Below are 18,231 nucleotides of genomic sequence, written 5' to 3'. Positions count from 1 at the left end.
GCTGAAGTCCAGATCTCTTAACTCTCTTGCAGTCCATGCTATGTAATCAATTGCTAATATTGCACCTAGATCTACAGAGTCTCTATACTTCATAGTAAAATCCTATGAAGCACTTTGGAATGCATCAAAATCTGATAAGGGGTTAAATCAAGTGCAAAGATTATTATACTTCACATATCCCTACGATTTCTGGATCATATGTTTCTTATATCAATATTACAACAAATGTTTAAAAAATATTGCATTTGTAATAGCAGTTTATAAACATTGATATTATTTGTTTTCTCTTTGAAATGAAGCCTGATTTTAGCCTGAATGATGCAGGACTTTTTCTTCAATTGTTCATTTGGGAGAAATATGATCAATTTAGGGGTTGAAATTGTACATGTTTTAGTTTGACTAAATAATAATAACATGATCTTATTGGCAATAAGAGTTAATAGGATGCTGGTTCGCTGATTTCCCAAGCTTCGTGTGTGTCACTGGGAAGAAAAAATGAAACAAGAAAGGACAATTTCAAACTTGAGTATTTTACAAAGCACGAAAAACTTACACTTTAATATACTTTCATCTCTCTCGCTCTTCCTCCCGGGAAAAGTTCTGAATAGATGCTTCCTGATCCCTAATGGTGGTCACCTATCCCACAGATTGCAGTTTATATTCACAACCACATGGGTTTAGTTACATTATATATCATAAACTAAAAGAATCTTAAAAGTTATAAAAACAATCAAGAGCATTGATACTGTAATCCGCCTTTATGCTAGTGTATAAACAAATACCTTGTGTTTTATTCGGATAGTTTCATTATTATTCGTGGAGTCCTGTAGCTCAGTGGTTAGAGCACTCGCTTTGCAAGCGAGAGACCTGAGTTCAGTTCCAGGCAGAGGGCGAAACCTCGGGCAAGTTTCCTTACTCCACACAGAGCCTAATAATAATCCCTCCAAAACCAAAAACAATAAATTGGTCATTTTCAATCTACGATTGTTTGTGGGATATTGCTGTGGGCAATTCGCTGCCGCGTTCGCCCACAAATATACAGTCAATTCACTTTACAGTGTGTTCTGTGAAGTGCTTTGGGACGTGAAAAGCGCTATATCAAATGCAAGGATTATTATTATTATTAAGTTTCCTTATTGAGTTGGAAACTTCCATTGTTGCTGCCACAGATTACATATGACAAGAAATGGTAGTCGGTTTATATTTTGGCTACTGCAGCTCAAAGCTACGTCGCTCTGAGACTGCACATCGGGACAGGCTGACTATTAAGTCGACCCATAGACCTAGTCGTGCGCTTCGTTCCCACTTTCTGTTCGCATTTCAACAGTGCCCTGCAAGCTGGACAATGTTGTTAAAACAATCCCATTGGCAGCCTTCGCAGCACATTCCCAGCGTGGCGAACGAATCATTTCATCATCACGAGTGATGTGTGTGTGCGTGTGTGTGTGTGTTTTGCACTGCAAATGCAAACCGGTCCCAGCTCGTGATCTGCAGGTGACATCATCTACCACCATCTGCACAAACACGCAGGAATAATCCAAAATATCACCCCCAAAAATTACCAGGTGATCCATTCCAATTACATTTCATGTGTGTGTGTGTATGTATGATGTGTGTGTATGTATGATGTGTGTGTATGTATGTTTTTTTTTTTTGTTATGTTGTGTTGTATGATGTGTGTGTGTGTGTGTGTGTGTATGTATGATGTGTGTGTGTTGTTGTTGTGTGTGTTGTATGTATGATGTGTGTGTGTGTATGTATGATGTGTGTGTATGTATGATGTGTGTGTGTATGTATGTATGATGTGTGTGTATGTATGTATGATGTGTGTGTTGTGTATGATGTGTGTGCATAAGAAAGATGAACCAAGCCTCAATATTGCTGTTTAAATCCCCCTTCATGAATTGCATGGGGCAGGTCATTGCCCCTTCCTGGGGGCTCATTGGACGTGGTATGTGATTGGCTCATTGATCATTACAGCCAGTGGGCAGTGCCTGTGTGTGTGGAGGAGGAGGGGAGGGAGGGGGGAGAATACCTGCACCTGCGTTTGATTGGCTGATCGACAACAAGTAGCTGCTTCTGATTGGCTGAGTGGTGGGGGGAGGAGAAGGAGGGGGAACAAATACCCGCTTCTGATTGGTTAAGTGGGGTGAGGAGGCGGGGGCAAACAACTACCCGCTTCTGATTGGTTGAGTGGTGGAGGAGGAGGAGGGAGGGAAACAAATACCCGCTTCTGATTGGATGAGTGGTGGAGGAGGAGGGGGGGGGAACAAATACCCGCTTCGATTGGTTGAGTGATGGAAGAGGAGGCGAGGGGGGGGGGGACAAATACCCGCTTCTGATTGGCTGTCGGACGGATTGGCCGCTGGTGGGGGCGGGGGCCCGATCAGTGATTGGCAGGTGTGGGTGACGGCGGGCGCCATCACGTGACGCCCGCCGCCTTCAGTCGTTGCTGCGCTCGAGGAGGAAAGTCCGGTCTCGCGCCCCTCCGGTCGTGTGTTGTGTGTGTGTGTGTGCGCGCGGTTTTTTTTGGGGGTCTAACGATTCCCGGCACCGAAAACAAAATGCATCGCTCCTCCGGTCTCTGCCTTATCCTCCTGGTGGCTTTAGGTAAGTGTGGGCTTCCCTCCTGTGGCCCCTCAGGCTGTAGCCCTCCCTCCCTCCCCTCCCCCGGGGTGTTGACGGCCTAGCGGCGGGGCAGAAGCCTCCGGAGCGGTCGGACTCGGGTCAGCGCGCGAGTCGGTCCTGTCTCGTCAGTCGGCGAAGGAAGTCGCTTTGACGGAGTGGGGGTGGGGTTGTGTGTGTGTGTGTGTGTGTGTGCGTACGCGCGCCTCGTTGTGTCCGCGCTCAGGCGGGTCGGAGCAGTCTGTGAGGAGGGAGAGAGAGGGAGAGGGAGAGAGGGGTCGTCGTCAGCCCCGGATAACAAGCGCCCTCCCCCCCCCCGCCAACGGAGCTGGTCTCTATCCCTCCCCCCCCCCCCGCCCCGCCAGCAGCTGTTTGCGTGGGTCCGGGCGGTGCCGCCGCCTTATGGCGACGCTCCTTTGGTGCACCGTCAAGGACGACAACAACAACTTGTTTTTATATTATATATATATAATGTGTGTGTGTGTGTATATATGAAACGTCCCGACAGCTACAAAAAGGCGCTCTGGTCTCCACACTCTCTCTCTCTCTCCACACACACACACACACACACCCCCTCCGCCCCCCCTCAATGAGTGGCAAAACCTGAGGGAGTGAAGTGTTGGGGGTAAGCGTTTCGGCTTCAGAAATGGCGAACTGGCGGCTCAGGGAGGGAGGGAGGGACCTCGTTCCTTCAGACTCACTCCCTCTCTCCCTCCCTCCCATCCTCCCTCCCTCCCTCCCAACCCGCTTTCGTTATCGGACGCTGCTGTTTCTTATCGCTAAGACTGTAATCGTCGCTGTCTGTCGTGGCCTCTCCTCGCTCCACACTGGGGGTGGGGGGGGCTTTCCGCCGTGTCCAAGAAACCGCTCACCCGCACCTGACGCCGGTCCCTCGACACACTTATTCCTCCTCCGTCTCCTCCCTTTCCCTTCCCACTTCCCGCAGAGATCTCCCGAGGCCTTGTTGCGCTGCTTTCCGCGTCTGAGCTTAGATAACAACGCCACCGATCAGCAGATGGGATCTGGCACCCGTTTGGCATCTGTGGCTCTCGATTACACTGTGACATCCCTCAACATCTTTTTATACATATATATATATATACATATATATTATATATATATAATTTTTTTTAAAAAAAAGCGCTTTACGTTGGAAACGGAATGGACCATTTTATTTCACTGAGACAGCTTTCAGGTTTTCTTTTAATCCTAAGAGTAAGATGAAAGGACTAAAATGCCAGCGAGTGTGGTGGGCCTGTCATTTGGATGTGTCGTGTTCCTCTTGAATAGTCTGTATGGCCTCCCTTTCAACCTTCAGGTTATAATGTATGTCGATCAATTAAGTGTTAAACTAAAGTGGGCTACAGACTTGTTTTTGGCAAAGGAGCAAATTTGAAGACGCGAGTTAAATAATAAAACAATAATCCTCGCATTTGATATAGCGCTTTTCACGTCGGGAGGACGTCCCAAAGCGCTTCACAGAACACACTGTAAAGTGAATTGACTGCATATTTGTGGGCGAACGCGGCAGCCAATTGCGCACAGCAATGCCCCACAAACAGTCGTAGATTGAAAATGACCAATTTATTATTGTTTTTGGTTTTGGAGGGATTATTATTGCTGCTTATGGAAGCTAATTTTTCCCACCAGCAAATAAAAATGGTAAATGAGCTAGCCTCAGCCCCTCTATGGTGCAGGCTGCTGGGGGGGCGAAGGGGAGAAATTCAAGTAAATGTACAACCTCAGCAGTTTCTCTATATTCTGCAATGTGTGGCCATTCTTAATACATAATAATAATAATCGTTGAATTTGATATACTGCTTTTCACGTCTTCTGGACGTCTCCAAGCGCTTCACAGAAGACGCTGTAAAGTGAATTGACTGCATTTTTGTAGGCGATACGCGGCAGCCAATTGCGCACAACGGTGTCCTACAAACAGTTGTGGATTGAAGTGACCAAATTATAATTTTTTTTTCTTGAGTGATTATTAGGCGTGCGGAGAAAGGAAAGTTGCCCAAGGTTTCGCCCTGCCGGGAATCAAACCCATGTCTCGCTTGTGAGGCGAGTGGTTAACCACTGAGTTGCAGGACTCTTTCTTGTTTAAAGTACAAAATGCTGTAGCACATTTATTAAATTAATGCTATCAGGATTGAACCATTTAAAGTCCCTTTTCTTCCCCTGGTTTCCCGGAATTGGCTGCAATGTTGAATCTTATTTTGCTTCCCCAACCTCGACAGTTATTCTACTCAGTCTAATTGATTGATAGCATTGTTGTGTGATGTCAGGCTGGCTCCATCTGTAATGATTTACAATAATAATTGTTGGCCCAGGAGAAACTCCTTTCTCTTTTTGAGTCGTGTCTCGGGTTCTTTTCAGCGCCTTGGGACGACCTCTTGACGTGAAAGGCACTATACAAATGTAATGTTGTTGTTGTTGTTTTCTGCTCGCCTGGCCTGGCAAACTTCTGACGGGTTTGGGGGCAGTGCTGCTGAGCTGCCACCTAATGGACCTACCTACTGTTGCAGTTATTTGCTTTAACTCCTATTACCAATTGCCAGAGTAGCTCTTTGTCTTTCCTCCCTGCCTCGCCCATAGTGAAGTTGGTTTAGAAGCTTAGGGTACGGGTTATTTTCTTTTCTTATCTTCTGCTGCGATGGAGAGCTTGCATGAGTTGCATTCCATTCCAGGTGGCCTGATCACTGCCCATTTGTGGACTAGTAGGCACAGAGTGTTCTCACATTCCAGTGTTCTACATACTTTAGCAACATGTTCATTCTTTTAGGTCTTAAATTTCTATGCCCAAGTAACTTATAAACTTGTGCGCTGGATATGATCAGTTGTAAACCTGTTCTAAAATGAAGACTGGGCATTTCAACACTTAGAATATTGCTCTGATCTTTGTTAAATAAGTGCTTTATCAAGCTTTGTAGCTTTCAGGTAGAAATTACTTTAGTGATGGATGCCTTGTATGGTAGAATTGGTGTGAGGCATGCATGTGTCTTGTCACCTCCTATTTACTTTGGTTGAATGAATATCCAGGCTATCTGAGGATTCATTTACATGTAAGGAATGTACAATACACTTTTTGTAGATCTAAATGCATCCTTAATCTCCGTCACAAGTGGTGCAGATCGTGTTTAGGAAGATACCCAAAGGTCTGGGTTAATCTGAGACAGTGAAATTATGTCCTCCCCTCTTATCCATGCATAAGAAACTCCTATTCAGTGGTTTAGTGTTTACCTTTGCTGTGTCATTTTACAAGTTGTAGTAATCTCCAGTAACACAAATGATATTGAACTCTGGTCACATTTTTTTAGGATTTTCACTGTCTGAAGCAGTGACGATTGAATTGCGTGACACGAGTGGCCAAGTCTGCCTATACGCTGCACTATCTGTGAACTTCACTGTTCGCTATGAAGGGAAAGAGACCATGGTAAGTGTTGTACTATTTTACTTGTATAAGTGGATTGGTTTTGTGTGGTTTTTGACTTCATTGAAACGACATCCTGCATAAGATGTAAAACTATAGAAGGAGAATGATGTTGTCCGGCATATTTGTCTGAGTCTGAATGATCATTTTGATCATTTGCTTCCTGACTTTCTTGATTCACCCATTATATTATACAACTTGGATGATGACCTCTTGTTTTCTATTTGGAGCAAGAATTTTTTGTCTATTGAATAAGCAAGACTGCTGTTGAGGAACACCTATTTAGTACTGTATTCCCCTTTCCACCGTATCTACAATTTATACTACCCTTCGTTAGAAATCCTTGAGAATACTCCTAACCTTCAACCTTGGTACTGGTTAGTTTTCTGCACAACATGGCATTTACAAGGTTCTGCTTTGACTTTTGACTGTTGTTGCAAAATCTGCTTGCGGATCTTGGCAATTGTAAATTTCTGGCAGATGTTTGGATTACTGAGTAACTCAGCTCTTCAGTATGTTGGAACATCCTCCCAATGTGAAAGGCACTTTATGAATGTAATTTTGTTGTTGTTTTCACCTTTAACTGGTGGAATTGCTGAATCTCTTCCTGATTCACTTTTCCATCAACTATTTTTAGGTTAGCCACTTTTTCTGAGCCAAAAAATAAGATGTCCTCGACCTAGTTGCATACACATGTGAAAGCAGTCTAAACGATACTAATCTTAAAAGGATTGGAAGTCTAGTTGCATATACATGTTACAACTTTTGCACCTCTGGTCTGCAATGCACACTTGTTCTTTTATGATACAGGAGACTATGTCATCCAGGTTGCTCACAGAACTTGGGTTGATCTAGTTTGACTTTTGCTCTGCTTTCTACTTATTGGAAGTTTTTCTTCTGTAGGTAAATGCATCATTTCAGCTGCCAAGTGAAGTATCCACAAATGGAAGTCTCTGTGGAGATGATAAGACTGCCCCTTTGATAAACATGACCTTTGGCACTGGTCACTCTTTGAGTTTAAATTTCTCCCATTCTACTGGAACCTTTCGAGGTGACTTTCTGACTCTCACCTACAACACCAGTGACTCAACTCTGTTTCCAGGAGCACAAAATGCAAGTATGGCAATTTTCTATTATAATAATAATAATCCTTGCATTTGATATAGCGCCTTATCATGTCTTCTAGACGTCTCAAAGCGCTTCACAGAATATATTTTAAAGTGAATTGACTGTATTTTGTGGGCAAAATGCAGCAGCCAATTGCACACAGCAGGGTCCCACAAACAGTTGTGGATTGAATGACCAATTTTTTTTGAAGGAATTATTATCCCGGAAAAGCAATCCGCCAATCGACTAACAACAAGGTTCCTACTTAGGGTTCCTGTTGGGTAAATAGAGGCGTGTGGAGTAAGAAAACTTGTCCAAGGTTTTGCCCTGCTGAGATTCGAACCCAGGTCTCTTACTTGTGAGGCGGTTGCTCTAACCACTGAGCTACAGATCTCCATTGTGTCTCCTTTGGTGTTAAATGGAGACATTGAGGTCTATTGAGTCAAAGTTAACTATGTTTCCCTGATGGTTCAGCTGGAATGTGTGGGGGTTTGATACAAATGGTTTACTCAGCAAGGCGGTGTAAGTAGCTTGTTTACATGATCTCAAATTGGTTTATCGCACAAATTATCCTTTTTCCACACAGGTGTGCAGCATGTCACTATACATGCTTTAATGATGCCTGTGCCCCTCAACACATTGTATACATGTAAAAGTGCTGAAGCTGTTGCAGAAGGACTTGTCACCATGGTTTTTTGGAATGTCAGCATTCAAGCTTTTGTGAAGAATGGAACAATCAGCACAAATGGTAGGTTTAACCTGGGTAAAACTTTGGAAAAGGGATTTTTAAATTGAGAAAGCAAATTAGGCCAGGTCATATCATAAGACTTGAGCTTTGATCTTTGCTTAAACCCACCACCTGCTCCCTTGACCCCATCCCCACTCCACTCCTTATCTCCCAGCTCCACCTCCTTGCCCCACTTTTCACAGACATCATCAACCTGTCCCTTTCCTCTGGCTCTGTTCCCATTCCCCTCAAAATTGCCATCATCACTCCCACTTTGAAAAAGCCCTCCCTTTATGCATCGCAGCTATCAAGCTACCGGCCCATCTCCAACCTCCCCTTCCTGTCCAAGGTCCTTGAAAGAGTCGTTGCCTCCCAGCTGCGCTCTTTCCTCTCCACCCATTCATTATTCGAACCCCTTCAGTCGGGTTTCCGTGCTGCCCATAGCACCGAAATCGCCCTGGTCAAGGTCACTAATGACATCTTCACCATCTGCGACCAGGGCTCCCTCTGCCTCCTCGACCTATCGGCCGCATTCAATACGGTCGACCACGCTATCCTCTACCACTTGTCCTCCCACCTCAACCTTCAAGGCCCTGTCCTTGAGTGGTTTAGGTCGTACCTCTCCCACTGTCTTCATTTTGTTTCCACAAACAGCTTTTCCTTCAGCCCCCGCACTGTCTCATGCGGTGTCCCTCAGGGCTCTGTCCTCGGTCCCCTCCTCTTCACCCTCTATATGCTCCCCCTCGGTGACATCATCCGCAGACATGGGATTAACTTCCACATGTATGCGGATGACACCCAACTCTACCTTTCCTCCTCTACCCTCAATCCACGACCATCGATGTCCTGACAGCTGCCTGTCCGACATCGAGTCCTGGAAGAGAGACAACTTTCTTCAACTCAACATGTGCAAAACTGAGGCCCTCCTGATTGGCTCACGTCAGTGCCTCCGCACCTCAGGCACTGACAGCATCAGCATCCAAGGCTGCACTCTCCACCTCTCAAAGCAGTCAGGAACCTCGGCGTTCTGTTCGACCCTGAGCTGTTCTTTCTTCCTCATATCCGCGCTACAACTGGCACTGCCTTCCATCACCTCCGGAATATCGCCAGACTATGGCACTACCTCACCCTTCACGCTGCTGAAACACTGGTCCACGCCTTTATCACCTCAAGGCTGGACTATGGGAACTCTCTCCTCGCCGGCCTTCCCGGCCCTCCCTCCACACTGCAGGTCATTCAGAACTCTGCAGCTCATGTACTGTCCCGCACCAGGTTTCGGGACCACATCACTCCCACCCTCGCTCGCCTCCGCTGGCTCCCCATTGCCCAGAGGATCGAATTCAAGATCCTCATCCTCACCTACAAGGCCATTCACGGCCTTGCTCCCTCCTACCTCTCCGACCTACTATCCCCCTACCTACCTGCCGGTACCCTCCGTTCTTCTGGCTCCGGTCTGCTCCACATCCCCAGCCCTACCATCGGTGGCCGGGCCTTCAGCCTCTCAGCCCCGAGGCTCTGGACCTCCATCCCCCAGTGCCTTTGCCTTGCTTCCTCCCTTTCCTCCTTCAAGGCTGGTCTCAAGACCTTTCTCTTCGACCGTGCCTTCAGCTCCCCTCTCGACTCTCTACCCCCTCCTCGCTCCCTCCCCCTGACCATTTCCCCCTCAAGGCTCGGGTCCCGACCCAACTGTCCAGCGCCTTGGAACGTCCTCCCGATGTGAAAGGCGCTCTATACATGAAATCTTGTTGTTGTTGCTTGTGACCTTTATCAGGCACTATGCTATCTAACCCATTATTCTGTCAAGATCCAATTGTTTATTTAAAACCAGTATACCTCTTTTTCCCCACCTCTCCTATGCCCCAAGCCAAACGTTAAAACTACATAGTATTGTATAAGTTAACTATTTCTATATTTGGTGAACTCACAAAGGCACATCTTGTTTATAGAAACCTCGTGCAAGGAAGATCAGCCCACCACAGTGGCACCTGTTACCACACAATCACCAACCAAACCCCCAACCACACCTCCACCACTGGAAAAGCCAACAGTAGGCAACTATAGTGTTAAAAATGGAAGTGACTCTTGCCTCCTTGCCAATTTTGGACTCCAGTTAAATCAATCATTTGAAGAAGGAAACCAGGTATTTCCATATTGCGCATAGATTTTTATAATTTTTAAATTGCAAATTGGTTGCTCTTAAATTTTGAATTCACTTTTGTTTCTGCAGACTAAATTTTTTGTCCACAATATTGATCCACATTCCAATGCAACTGGACAATGTGGGAAACATGATGCAACTCTGGTGCTAAAAGACAGTGTTGCTATTATTCAGTTCCATTTTAGAGTGGTAAGTATTTGAGATGTGTGTGGTAATTGTAGCATTTCTGCAGTGCGATGCTTGACAATAGAATTAAGGTAATGCATAATGTTCGTCAAATTGAGTGCTCTTGGTTACTGTCGTTGCTTATATATGCTGTTTTTGATTGCAGGATAACTCGAAATTCTTCTTGAATGAGGTGAAAGCTAATGTAAGCTTTGTTGTGAACGGAACGGGTAAGTCTTGTGCATTTGATACGATACAAAATTACGTTTGTATGGCGCCTTTCACGTCGGGAGGATGACCCATTATGGTACATTACAACTAGGTACAACTAAACACTTAGCTGTTTAAGCTAAGTGCTAAAATGAGACCTACTTTTAAAACTTGCAGTGCCTTGGATAGAGGAGACTGCTTTGAAATTTGAGCACTTGATGTGAGGCAATACTGGCACATTTTATTAGTGCATGAGCACTGGTGCTCAATCATGTAGCTTGAAACTTGCAATGAGCAAAATCGTAGTTCTGGCAAGAATATGGCACAATGTGAAAAGTTGAGAAGACTTGGGTAATGATCCTTTTTGTTATCTCTTAAGTACTGTGGCATGTAAATTGTATATTGATAGCTACTGTACACTCACTGCCTGCCCAAAAAGTAACCTTGGTTCAAACTTTCCAATCTGATTTATGGATAGTATGTTGGCAACCTTTTTCAAACTACTTTTGTAATCATCAAACGACCGGCTGGATATGATAGTTGTAGCTCTAAATTGTATTAACTTGTTCTTTTCTTTAGAATCTGTGCATGCCGACACCAATGGCAATCTGAGTTACTGGCACGCATCTTTAGGGAGTTCTTACTTGTGCAACAAGGAGCAAAGGTTAAGCGTGTCTGTCAACCTCACCATCAATACTTTCAATGTGTGGGTGCAGCCTTTCCAGTTGAAGGGTGAAAATTTCTCCAAAGGTAAGCTAAGTTACTGGTTCAGTGGTGGCAAGTTATAACTACTTAACCTGATTTTGGAATGCATCTTTCCTCAACATGTACTTACAGCCTTCAAATTAAGGCATTTACACAAGATCAACTATAGTAATTTACTCAGTTCAAGAGGATTCACCTGATTGCTTGTTATAGTCCAGTTTGAGGGTGTGGGAGACTTCCATATGTGAACTTGTGCCAATCCTCATGGATTGGTGCAACCACGCCAGTTTAATCTTTAGCTTTGTCTTTGCTGCAATCAAGTAGGATTGAACTAACTGCAATTGTCAAATAGGTTTAAGACCTGCAGAAAGGTAAGTGAATTAGGAATGGGTCAAATGGGGTTGGGGGGGAGGAGAAAGCAGCATATGTTCTATGAGTGGATTATTAATGCATTACCTGAATATCAATATTGGGTAGCTAATAACAGTGTCTGTACACTGCAGTTGAAGGATAAATTTCCTGTAATAAGCATGTTCATAGGTAAGTACATGCATTTTGTGTAATAGATTGTTTGCTAGATGTCACCTGAAGCCACTAAGTACAGTTACCCCCCATCTACTGCATTTGAGTAGAGTAACACTGACTTAAGTGCTTGACTGAAATGTTTTTGTGAAGGGTCAGAATTCAAAAATCATCTATTTAACTAATTTATGAAAGGGAGGATGAATATTGCAGTTGCGACAAATTTGATCATGCTGGTAATTAATATGCCTTATTAAATACTATTTTCTGTCCACAGCTGAACAGTGTTTCCTGGATGATGATGGCATTCTTATCCCAATTGTAGTTGGTGCTGCTCTTGCTGGCTTGATTGTGATTGTTGTGATTGCTTATGTGATTGGTAGAAGGAAGAGCTACGCTGGATATCAAACGCTTTAAATATTGATTTGGTTTTGATCCTGACCTGTGATTCCTGTTCATGGTGGTAGATGCAAGTTCATGTTTTGTCTTGTTTTTTTAAAGCTCCTTTAAATTGCACTATTCAGCCTTTGTTTCTTGGTGTTAAACTTGCATCCACACTATGGACACAGAGGAAATGTTGAGGAGTGTTCTGCTGGCATTATTTATGAAGGGATAACAAAACTCACCTACACTGACCCTCTGGCATTATTCCCAGGAAATGCTTTCCGGGAACAGTTTCTAAAAGTTGCTTGCAAGCTTGTCTTGGTGATGTGTGTCTGGAACAAATAACTTCCCTTAACATTTGTGGTCCTGTTAAACCACTTAATTGCCAGCACTTCTACTGTCAACATCTTATGCCAATGATTAAATTAATATGAAATTTGAAATGAACATGTGTTGTATAGTGGGATCCTAGAGATGTAGCTTGGTTTTGGCTCTAGATGTACCTGTGGAAAACTGTATAAATGTTAATAACAGTTGTATATAAACTTTTGGCTGATCTTTAAGCCATCAGTTGGCATACAGGACAACTTTGTTAGTTGGAAGCCTTGAATTATGCAGATAACGTTCCTTGTGTCAGTGTTCTAATGAGTGTCTTGACTTTAGTTCTAACTTTGGCCACTGACTATCTTTCTAATTTGACTAATAGTGTTGTGAGCACTGCACTCGGCTTTGAAATTTCAGTTTGGCCTTTCCTCCTGGAAACTCGGCTGTTTGGATATACTGATTTTACCAGGTTTATTTAGGATTTCTGTGGTTTAATTGTATGTAAAGTTTAACTCAAATTTATAATAAAGAATCTTCTGAAGCTATAGTGTTGTGGCTTTATTACACATCCAGTATCCAACTAGAAAGCTTCCAGGCAGCAACAGTACATAGTTTCAAAGCACAATGAAACTGGACTAACCAGAATTAGTTTTAAAGGGTTTCCAACCCATTCCTCTATTTAGTAGTCCGGTGCTTAGGTAATTCTAGTGCTTTAACCTTGCAACCACTGTGTGGTTCTTGGGTTTTAGCTTTCAGGCTCTTTAATGATAGTGTTTCCATAGGTTATAAATAATGTAGTGTTTAGAGTTGATGAGACTGCTGTGCATTGTCAAATTTTTGATCTTGGTTTACATAGCTTATATTGTGTGGAGCACCATTGCATTGGATAAACCTACCCGAATGTCTAGGTAACTCAGGTTGTGATTCGAGAGTTTCTTTACTCCTGTAAGAGCTTTATTATTCAGCCACTAAAGTATAGACCACTTTTAATCATCCTAGCCTGAGCAGTTATTTGGAACTATGTTCTTGTAGTTTGGATTGTGGAGCTGTTTTTGAGACTTGGCTATCTTTACCTTGTTTAAAACCTATGGAGTGAGCTGCCAATCCCTGCATTTGTATATTATAAATAGGAAGCTGTTCAGTCATCAGATTTCAAACTTGTGATTTGTGCCAGTGACTAGTTCTAGATAAAGCTATAGCAATAAATAGTCAGGCATTTTGGTGGATATTTGTATCGGATACTCCAGATTCAATTTGATTTTAAGCTTCAGTGTTGGTGTAAAGATAGGTAGTGCAGCAAATGCTTCTTTCGATCAGTGTTCAGTGATATAAAGCAAATGGATTTACAACCTTGCTTCTTAATTGTAGACTTGCATGAACCAAATCATTTGAGATGTATAGAAAACTGATCCCAAGCCTCTAATTACTTGCTTTTCTTAGATTTTAATTAATGTGCCACCTTGATTATGGAAAGCACATCTCTGAAAGTGTTGGCTTTTGAGGTTGGCCATTTATGGTCTTCCTTATATTACTCAGATGCAATGTAATTACCAATGCTAAAACCTTTCACTAAACTAGAATTGTTAAGTCATTCCTTCAGAAATGTGCTTGCAGGATGTTTACTTGATTCTCTGTGTAGTTCATCAGGAATTCACCTCTGGAGTAAAAATTGCTCATTTCTTATAGGGTGTTCAGCATTTTCTGTTCATTCTGGGACTATGGTCTTCATATTAGGCTGTACTGTTAATGTTCTTTTTTTCTTTCATTTTGTGGTGGGTCACTGACTTCACCGATTATTTGTTGATTTCTTCAAATCCAGCTGAAGACTGCAAACAGGATGAGAACTACATTGTACCCATTGCAGTGGGAGCAGCATTGGGTGCCCTAGTTTTAATAGTGCTTGTGGTCTACCTCTTTGGCGGTATGCGAAATCGTGAAGGATATCAGCAATTCTAAGCTTTGTGGTTTCAGGAGTGCAAAGTTTATGGTGCATTGTAAAATTGCACTGTAATTGTCAATTTGCACAGTGAAAGTGAATAAACCAGTTAATTTCTGGTTGCTGAAAAAGTAGCTTTTTTTTTTCTTTTTTGGAGCTTTAAATGAATTCACGGAAGCATTTCCAAGCCTGGATTTTATTTGCCTGATCACAAACATTTGTATGCTGAGTTTTTTGTAAGCTTACAAAATAAAACACTATGTACAGTATTTGCCGCACTGAGGCTTTGCTATATGTAGCATTACTGCTGCTAATAATGTTTTTGTCCAACCTATTCTTGAAGCTTTATCTTACTTTGCTGAATTTGCTATTAATTTCCATATGCAACAATAATAATGGAGTCTGATCCAGATCCATTGGTATGGTGTGTATTTTGTAGTGCATGTTTATAAAAGGCTTGAATGGCTCATTAATAACTTGCTTGTTGCATTGTGTTACAGGCTTGAAATGTGGTTTTAAACAATCTCAAATTGATCAGTGGGTATTGGGATGATTTTTCTAGGTGTGGCTGTCACAGCTGTGCAATTTGGGGATATTAAAGACTAGCAATTGTAGGGGAAAGGTATTGGAGAGTACAGAGGGAATGGAATGAGGATGAATGGCTGCTTTGAGAAGAAAGCACTGATGCACAAAAAAATTCTGAAACATTTCTGAGTAAAACTAAGCAATGCATACAGAACATTTAAATCTGCTTGGGGTCTTGCATGGGTTCCCTGTCTTGGGAGATTGTTCATTCTTGCTGATCTTTGCTGCCTATGAACCCCCAATGTGTGTTGCCATTTGAAGACCATGTCAGGCTACCCGAATGGTTCCCTCTGTCAGTTCACCATGCAAGTCAGCATCATTTGGCTGTTAACTGAAAACACCTGAAGCAAATGCATGCCTAGTGGCAGAATAAAATGGAATGCACTACTAATACTGATCAGTCTTTTAAATGTTTGGTTTGATCGCTTCCAGTGGCTAAGCTTTGGCTTACAGCAGTAGTTTCTGAAATTTTGTGGAACTAGCTCAAGAACGTTTAGAAGTCAGGACAAATGCTATGCAGTGAATAATATAATACATACTTTAGGAGTTAAATATATACAAGCAAAATTTTGTGCAGTCGTTTACCAAGCTACCTGCCAATGCAAACAGCCTATGTATATTTTTCTCAAGTCATGAATGGACAAAGTATTCTATCAGAATATTTCCCTTGAGTGACTAGAATAACTACTTAGAGAATCTGTCAGAACTTGTTTAGCACTAAAATTATTGTACGCATCACCTTTGTTCAGTACTTGTGGATACAGCAGTGTCTTGTCAAAAAAAGACAGCAAAGAACATTTTATCAAAAATGCACAGAAGCTACAATTCTAGAGCTTCATAAATGCTGTGGATCATCAAAATGTGTGAACTGTTCCTGGTGGCAACTGTTTAAAATTGAACATTTAAGTTTCTTGAAGTTGACCAATGATTAAATTCAAAGTTCCCTGCAGTGGTGTTCAAATCACAGTTGTTTGTGATTACATCCCTTTCTCGCAAAGCAATCATGTGGGTGTAAAATACTTCAGAATTGCCCCCTTTCACCATGTTGGGTGGCTTACTTGTGAGCAACTGGGATTCATGCGTTTCATAATGACATGTTGACATGAATAGCTTTGTTTGTCATTGCTTTGTTCCAAATACACCTGGCTTTCACTAACTCTCTAACTTCTTTCTATCGCAGCTGAAGAATGTCTTGCTGACTCTGACTTGAGTTTTCTGGTGCCAATTGCTGTTGGAGCTGCACTGGGCTTGTTAATAATTCTTGTCATTATCTCTTATATAATTGGGCGAAGAAAAAGCAGGACTGGCTATCAATCTGTGTAATCCATACCTTTCGAATGCTGCCATCTGTCTTTAACTCAGGCCCTCACTGTCTTTGATTAACTTTCTGTGCAAGCTTCTGTCAAGCATTTCTGGCAAACTAAGTACCAATCTATCTAGTAAGTATTGCGTCTGATTTTTAACATTTAAAAAAAATCATCTTGCATGTTGGTTCTCTCAATTAATGCCTTAGTCACTGGTGATTTTGTCATGTGATTTGTATTAATCTAATTTTTTTCTATGTTTATGGGATCTTCTGTTTTACAAATTCAGGAATGGGCCAAATACACTGCTGCTAAATTAATATTTGAGTAACATAACTTTTTTAGCATTGTATAATTTTTGGTTACAATCGGGCTGTAACTAAAAATAGCTTTTAGCTTGTCATGATTTGCAAACCATAAGATAGATAGACCTACTTTTAAGTGCAGTAAATTCTTGATGCTAGGAGATGAGCAATAACAGTGAAATGTTCCAATAAAGTGTTAATGAGACCTATGTGTAGACTGTTTATTTTAATGTTCATGATCTGGCATAGAACACAAGACTGCTGCTTGTTGCTTCAGTGTGCATCTGACTCTGCGTCTCCCTTGTGTTGCATTTTGCCCTTGGGAAGTTTTTTCAACTTTTTTCACTTTTTTCCTGGTTTAATATTTCAGGAAATACGCTTAGAAATCTTCTTGGGTGAGACCTTCTGCAACTAAATTGTTCCATTGCCAAATTCCAGGATATTATAAAGTTGCAACCAATCACCTGTCACTTCTGGGGTTTTTTTCTGTTAAAAGCACTCTTCTGCTTGGGGTGGGGTTGTTCTATTTCAAAAATATCACAACAGTTTATTTTGAGATTGTGCGCTATGTTTCTATTCAAAGCTCTAGCTAATAGCTTGACAAAAACACTTTTTCAACTCTTGCAAATGCATAACTTTTATGAGTTCCACTTTAGGATTTGTTTTAATATATGATAATCTCCTGAACTGGATCTGCCTGACACTTAAAATTAATGTTGTTTGCTGAATCCACTAGTTAGAATAATTGCTCTCATTCCTCCGAAGGTGGTGATTTGTGCTGGTGTGAACTTCCACACTAGCACCCATAATCTTGCCCTAGTCGCAGCTCCTCCCACATGAAGCCAGGTAGACGTATTTCTCTATGGGGAAGAGGATCCTTAATCTTTAACTGGTTTTAACTTGCTGAACAAGATATACTTTGGCTTCCTGTTCAGGTTTCATTCATGTGGTGTCATTCACTTGGAATCAGGTGACATGCTGGCCAAAGTTTTATAATACAATAAGTTTTTTTAACCAAGTGATTTAACTGTACATTTTTGGTTTTGACTCAGCAGAGTTTTGAGGATCTGTTGAAGTATGTCAGCTGATGTGTCTTCACATTACGACATACTAATATTTGACAGGGCAGATTGATGTATTACCCCCTAACTTTCCATTGTATCCTTGAGTTTTTTTTTGGATGAGCTTTGGTAGGTTTCCTCTATTGCTGCAACCGAGATCCGGAACTCAACAGCCTGCTTCTTGATTCTGGCACCCTGCATTAGTGCTGCAATGTGGTTTGTTGCACACTTCTAGGCTTTTAAAATATTTCCTATCAGGAGCTCCCAATACAGCTCTGTTGATTCTAGATATGTTGAAGGACAGTTCAGTGTATAATGTCAACACTCCCAGAATTCTCTACTTCAAATAAATCTTGAGACTCCTGTATAGAGTGGAGGTGGGCAAGAACAAACCAAGACCGCATAAGTAGAACATCAGGCAGTAAGGTTTATTTTTCTTCACTTTACAGTATATTCTGTGAAGCGCTTTGAGACGTCTAGAAGACGTGAAAAGCACTATATCAAATGCAAAGATTATTATTAAGGTGGAGGACCTTTAGCAGCTTATGAAATGCTCGTTTGTAAGTGCTTTGTGAAACAAGCTGAATGTAGAAGAAAGAGACAAGCTTAGGTGAATTTGGAAGAATCTATCTGAAATACTACAGATAGTTTAACCTTTTTTTGTAATAAGAATATACCAACAT

At 42.1% G+C, this 18,231-nt stretch overlaps 1 protein-coding gene across 3 annotated transcripts; it reads left to right on the top strand.

The window, feature by feature from the left end:
• The first annotated feature begins 2,429 nt into the window (after nt 1–2,429).
• Nucleotides 2,430–16,692, top strand: lamp2 (lysosomal-associated membrane protein 2). 3 transcript variants are annotated; one of them, XM_042345664.1, is made up of 9 exons: nt 2,430–2,610; nt 5,943–6,058; nt 6,959–7,172; nt 7,749–7,910; nt 9,836–10,029; nt 10,117–10,236; nt 10,379–10,442; nt 11,002–11,172; nt 16,059–16,692. In XM_042345664.1, exons 1-9 carry the CDS (start codon nt 2,565–2,567, stop codon nt 16,199–16,201), a joined length of 1,230 nt encoding a protein of 409 aa, XP_042201598.1. In that variant the 5' UTR covers nt 2,430–2,564; the 3' UTR covers nt 16,202–16,692.
• The last annotated feature ends 1,539 nt before the right edge of the window (nt 16,693–18,231 follow it).

The sequence above is a fragment of the Callorhinchus milii genome, unplaced genomic scaffold (assembly GCF_018977255.1).
Source record: "Callorhinchus milii isolate IMCB2004 unplaced genomic scaffold, IMCB_Cmil_1.0 Scaffold72, whole genome shotgun sequence".
NCBI lineage: Eukaryota > Metazoa > Chordata > Chondrichthyes > Chimaeriformes > Callorhinchidae > Callorhinchus > Callorhinchus milii.
This window is presented reverse-complemented; position numbering and strand designations above follow the sequence as displayed.

What these genes read in the sequence shown, in the direction of transcription:
- lamp2 (XM_042345664.1), top strand. Translation starts at nt 2,565, where the DNA reads ATGCATCGCTCCTCCGGTCTCTGCCTTATCCTCCTGGTGGCTTTAG. An exon ending in TTCAGTTCCATTTTAGAGTG is followed by an intron (nt 10,237 to 10,378) that starts GTAAGTATTTGA and finishes TTTTGATTGCAG; the next exon opens with GATAACTCGAAATTCTTCTT. An exon ending in CTTTGTTGTGAACGGAACGG is followed by an intron (nt 10,443 to 11,001) that starts GTAAGTCTTGTG and finishes TCTTTTCTTTAG; the next exon opens with AATCTGTGCATGCCGACACC.